The 6018-nt window shown below is 36.7% G+C and overlaps 1 protein-coding gene across 1 annotated transcript; it reads left to right on the top strand.

Annotated features, from left to right (window-relative positions):
- Positions 1-5273: 5273 nt before the first annotated feature.
- On the top strand, positions 5274-5810 carry LOC122291033. The gene has a single exon (XM_043098683.1). It carries the CDS (start codon positions 5274-5276, stop codon positions 5808-5810), a length of 537 nt encoding a protein of 178 aa, XP_042954617.1.
- The last annotated feature ends 208 nt before the right edge of the window (positions 5811-6018 follow it).

Here is a 6018-nt window from a genome sequence, read left to right as displayed (position 1 = left end):
CTTTTTATGGAAAAAATATATACAACTGTTGAAAGTTTGTAATAAACAAACATATGTAGCCAATATAAATCAAATAAAACAAACAAAAGTAAACCTTAGTAATAAAAAAATCAAAATGATAAAAACAAAAATAATGAATGTCTTCCTTTTTTCTTTATTTTTGGATATATATTAAATTATGTTTTTATAATTGAATATAATTTTAAAGAAGTAATTTCATCTTTCTTGTGAAATTATTTTAATGTATGGTTTATCTCAATAAATTAGTCTTTTTAATTGTTTTTCTACATTAAAAAAATTAAATTATGTAAGTCTACAATTTGAGCTTGTAACATATTCACTTGAATGAAGAAAAGAAAATAGAAATGGCAGCCAAATTTGTTAGATCAGTTCGAACGATATACTATGTTTGTGCTACTTTTGGGAAGAACATGCACATCGTCCCAAATAACCATCTTTTAGGATGAAATTTTGTTCGGAAATTTTGTTCATTCCACACACATTTTGTCCCAAAACATAAGTTTCGTTGTAATCTTTTTATTTTTTTCTCATTTTTTTAGGGGAGTTTCTAATTTTTCTTTTTTTAAGTTTAGTACTTTATTTATTTTTACCTTTTTTTTGCAAAGTATAGTTTTAGCTTTATATTTTTGTATTCATTCTGACTTTTTTAATGTTTATACTATGGGTATTGTGGGACTAATGACATCATATTATAATTAAAAGAAAAACAAATTAACAAGGATGATTGCTCACTTACCAAAACATTGTTTGGGTTGCCCAATGTGGCATAGCCTTAGGACATATATGCATGTTTCCCATTGGTTCCGTAACCTTGGCGGCAGTCACCCTTTGGTTATAATAATATATGTATTACAAGGGGTTGGCCACACCATTTTCTTTTCCTTTTCTTTATTACCAAAGGACATGAGAAATAACATCAGGGAATGATCCCCGCCATATAGTACTTATAATATTGGTAACATTCCAAGCAAACTTTCCAAGCCTATGTACGGCTTCATTTCCCAATCTCCCAACATGTTGAACTTTGTAGCTACTAAACCTCTATATCAATTCTCGAGCATCTTTGATTATATTACCTAGCAGAAACATAGAATCTTCTGTACATTGAAGATCTTGCACCATTAAAAAGTGAATCACTTTCTAAAATAAGATCTTTAATTCCCAAGTGAACACTTAGCATTGCTAGCAATTCAATCTTTATTGGATCATTCACCTCATGCTCCTTCTTGCTTACTACCATAATCACTGCCCCTTGGTCATCACAAAGAATAATCCCTACACCTGCACTCTGTTGATCAGCAAACATAGCACCATCCACATTTAGTTTCATAGCCCTTGTGGTGGAGGCTCCCATCGACAACAACTTTGTTCATCTTCAGTGGCTTTCCTTTGACTTCTTTATAATTCTTCTGCACAGCAAGTGCGTGACCAATCACTTGATTAGGTAACAAGTTCTTATCCTCATAAATCATCTTATTTCTTCTATACCAAAAACTCCATGCAATTAGAAAGAAAAGCTCCATTTCCACTATGCTACATTTTCCACTTACCTAAATGGCCATCCCCACAAACTCTTGATGAGAGTCAGTTAATTGAAATGTAGGAAAACCTTTTCCCATCTTTCTTGCAGCATGAGACAATAATATAAGGCATGAGCAGTATCTTCTTTCACACCTTTACATAGCTAATAGTTTATCCTCAGGCAACACCTTCCTCTTCTTTAGATTGTGTTTAGTTGTTGGCCCCTCTTTACAATCTCCAAGCAAAAGCTTTCACCTTATTTGGGATTGTGAAAGTGATTCTCCTATCTTTCCTCAGATTGTGTTTAGCTCTTGAAGAAACATTACCGTTTGCTTATGATATCTTTTACTTTCTCATTATTTTAAATATCGACTTCTAAAATGGCATTCAAATTTTTTGTTATGCCCATTTTGTTGGTTATTTAGTTTTGCTTTCTACTTTTTCTACTTTCTAAATAATTTTAGGCTTCATATAACGAGTTTTACTTTTTATAAATTATATATATGTTTTTTCATTATTTTATAGCACACGACGTGCTACGTGTTAACGTGTGGGGTGCCATATCAAAAATTTGTTAGCATTGGAGACTATTCTTCCACATAACCCTTATAAATTCTTTAACTTAAAAATATATTCTTATCACATGTTGAAGTTATATGCAGGGCTGCATAACGATTGTTAGAGTGGGATTCGCTAAAATCCAACTCTGACTCAGACTTTTTTGGAGTTCAAATCTACATACATATATATATATATAATAATAAATTAGGCACAATCTTTTCGTTTGAAGTTTTGCAATTTGAATAATACCTTTTAAAGGTGTTAGAAATTGCCCATAGAGGAGCGTTACCTTAAAAAATGTCATCCCCACTGTTGCCAAATCTCTTTACAACTTGGTATCTCAGCTAGGCTTTGAATCCTATATTTTCTCTACAGCGTTTTGTGTTGGGCATTTGTCGCAATTCTTTTTGCTGTCAATCTTTCATTTGGGAGACTTTAAGAAGATGAAAATATCTACCCATTTATTTTTTGAATCCACAAACTTCAAAACAAAATTCTCAGCCTATTATACTTCAAATTTCACAAGGTCTAAAGTACAACATTTTTTTTTCTTTAGTTTGTTTTGGGGTTTCCCTATGTACAGGTTACAATCCAGAGAGGCAGGAAGCACATAGAAAATGCACAAGCAACTCTTCAAGCTTGCAGACAGCCACAAAAATGCAAGTATACCAAAACTAGAAAGCTCTAAAACAAAACTCTGCCATCAGCAGCCCTGATCCACCAACACACATACAATATACATAAAGCATCTCCTCTTCATGTCCTGTCCAAAAATAGGCTGCTGACTCCAACTCCCTCGTGAAGTTCTGCTAGAATTTTTAGTGCAACTGCTAGCTAATGACTGTCTTCTCACCCGAAGAGAAAAACAATTTTCGTTAACATCCGTGTATTTGTTGGGACCCACCATCATGAAGCCCACGGTAGTGGTAGAATGCCCTGCCACAAACACGAACAAACCGTCAAACAGAATTTCGTAAAGCCACTGCTCAATAGAGCTTCATAAAGCCAGGCTGATAAAACAGAATTTCAAGTAGATCGTCACGAGCTTACTCAATTTTTTGTACAACGAGGAAGTGGCTGAATTTGCAGTTGCTATATGGAGTATATGTGACAAGAGGAATGAATTTATTTTTAGCAAGAAAAAGATAAGGCTGCAAGCACAACTGCTATTATAAGTATATGGGAAGCTCCTCCAGAGGATATTTTCAAGATAAAATTGGGATGCTGATATCTTCAAGAGTCTGTGCAAGGTGAGACTATGAGTTGTTAGCCGTGACTGGGAGAGAAGGGTTCCAGCAACCACGACAATAAATAGCCATCTGGATCCTGCCTATCTCCTTGTTGAAACATATGCAGCTCTACAAGCAACGAGATTTTCCAATGATCTGGGATTTCTCTTTTACCCTTTGCGTTTCGTACGCTTGAATGCTTATCTTTTTATCTTTTCGTTTTCATTATCTAATACCTTTTAATTCAAGACTTATCCTTCTTTCTTCACTACTTCTATTCTAAATAGAAGTCTATTTGCACACCTCAATCTCATATTAGGGGCTGATAAATAGCATTCACGTCCTCTGCTTTTGGACCTCACCTCTTCTTCTCTCCTTTGCACCCAGCCCCACCCCACAACCTCTTCCAACCTTCTTTGGAATCCGAAACAAAAATAAAAGGTTCTCTCTCTCTTTTTCCGTCGTCCAAGATCATGATCCTCAAGTACACTTCAATTCTTTTATCTTTGTTCCTCGATCTATGCCTTGACACTACCCGTTTTCAGAAATTAGTACTAGAATCGTCTATTTTATGTTTTCTTCGCAAGGTTCTTTCTTGGTAAAATGTCATTTTTTTGGTTGATAATCCAAGTACTGCTTCGCGATCACCCACGATAATTGATAATTCCCAGCTTGATATATGCTCTCCTTTTGGGGTCGCAGCTCTTAAAACAGAGCTCTACTGCTCTTTGAATTTCCTCACTCACATACTTTGGATTATATATGCCTGCATGCATCGCGCGACTCTTGATCCTATATCACACCCTCCACACCTTTGAGTCTCTGGTACTTATGTATATGTTTATTGGCCTTTTCAAACAACATTGTTTTAATGTGATGTTACCGGCGAAGTTTTCTCAAAAGAGATCGATGCATATATATATATATATGGGGAGAGAGAGAGAGAGAGAGAGAGAGAGAGAGAGCTTTTAGAGATGATGGCATTGCAACAGCAGGCGAGTTGCAGGAATGTATCCTTGATTTCGTGTCAAGCCAGGAGCTAGCTAGCCAGCTAATGGTCTGGTGCCTGGAGTTGTTAGCGGCCTTCTGGCATTGCAAAATTAGCAGCCATGCATGCAACCTCCAAGAACAGGCTGGTTTTTATGAATTTCTTCTCACCATTAACATGGTGCAGACGAAAATACTTGATACGATGCATGAAAGATATTTCTTCTTAGTTCTCACGTCCTCTACTTTTGGACTTCACCTCTTCTTCTCTCCTCTGCACCCAGCCTCATCCCACAACCTCTTCCAACCATTTCTCTCTTCTTATTTGGGATTTTTATTTTTCAGAGACATTTTCCATCGTCCAAGATCATGATCCTCAGGTGTTAGACGATACAGGGCAAAATAAGCTACAGGTCATTTAATTTTAATTGTAAAGCTGTAGTTTTCCTTTTATACTTTTCTTTTCTTTTCTGTTTTATTTTCAAGTGTACAAATGTCATTATATTATTAGCTTGGTTTGTTAGTCAGTTAGAATATTTTTGGTGTATATAATCGCACCAGGTCACTGTATTGGATTCATTCAGAATAGAGAAAATTTTCTCCTTCTTCACCATCGACTCTGCCTCTTTTTCTTGTTTCATTGTGCTCTGTTTTGATCATTTGTTGCTGTGCAAAGCTCTCTGATTCCTTTTCTTACATGGTATCACGAGCAAGGAAGAGGTAACTTCGATGGCAGAAATCAACCCCAACCTTTAGATTCCACCCAATTCACCTAGCCCTAACCCACAACTAAATTCACCTAAATCCATCCACAATGACACTCTGCTATTGTCTCGCTATCTTAACCTTTCTGATCCCTCCAACCCTTTTCGTTTGGACTATGGAGATAGCCTAGCCATTACTCTTGTTCCTGAGCTTCTCACTTCTGAAAATTACGCCACATGGTCTCATGCCATGCGTCGTGCTCTCCGTGCCAAGAATAAGCTTGGTTTCATCACTGGTTTTTTGCAGCAACCTAACCATCCCTTGGACCCCTTACTAGATCTATGGGAGAGGTGTAATGATATGGTGGTCTCATGGATTCAAAACTCCATCAATCCATCCATTAAGACCAGTGTGGTGTTCATCGATGATGCTCAAGCCATCTGGAAGGATTTGGAGGAGCGCTTCTCACATCAGAACGGCCCACGCATTTTTCAGCTTAAGAAGTCACTCTCCAGTCTCCTTCAAGAGCACGATTCTGTAAGTACCTACTATGGCAAACTTAAGACACTTTGGGATGAGCTTTCTCTTTATGATCCCTTACTTGCCTGTACTTGTGGAAATATGAAAATCCTTTCAGACCGATATCAGAGGGATTGTGTTTTACAATTTTTAATGGGACTCCATGACTCATATTCCCCCATTCGTGACCAGATTATGTTAATGGACCCTATCCCATCTGTTACTAAAGTTTTTTCACTAATTCAGCAACAAGAAATGCATCATTAGATGCTATCTAATGTGCCCTCCCCTGACACAATGGCATTGGCTGTTAAGAAACCTTATTTCTCTCCCAAACAGACCACCAAATTAAACCAATCCTCCAAGAAGGACCACCCATATTGCAGCCACTGCAAGATCTCTGGTCATTCCTTGGAAAACTATTTCAAACTTGGAAATGTCGTTGCCCCTACTTGTTCACATTGTCATTTAACTG

The sequence above is a fragment of the Carya illinoinensis genome, chromosome 13 (genome assembly GCF_018687715.1).
Source record: "Carya illinoinensis cultivar Pawnee chromosome 13, C.illinoinensisPawnee_v1, whole genome shotgun sequence".
NCBI lineage: Eukaryota > Viridiplantae > Streptophyta > Magnoliopsida > Fagales > Juglandaceae > Carya > Carya illinoinensis.
The sequence above is the reverse complement of the archived record's forward strand: the minus strand, read 5'-3'. Positions and strand labels throughout refer to the sequence as shown.

What these genes read in the sequence shown, in the direction of transcription:
- LOC122291033 (XM_043098683.1), top strand. Translation starts at nt 5,274, where the DNA reads ATGCGTCGTGCTCTCCGTGCCAAGAATAAGCTTGGTTTCATCACTGGT.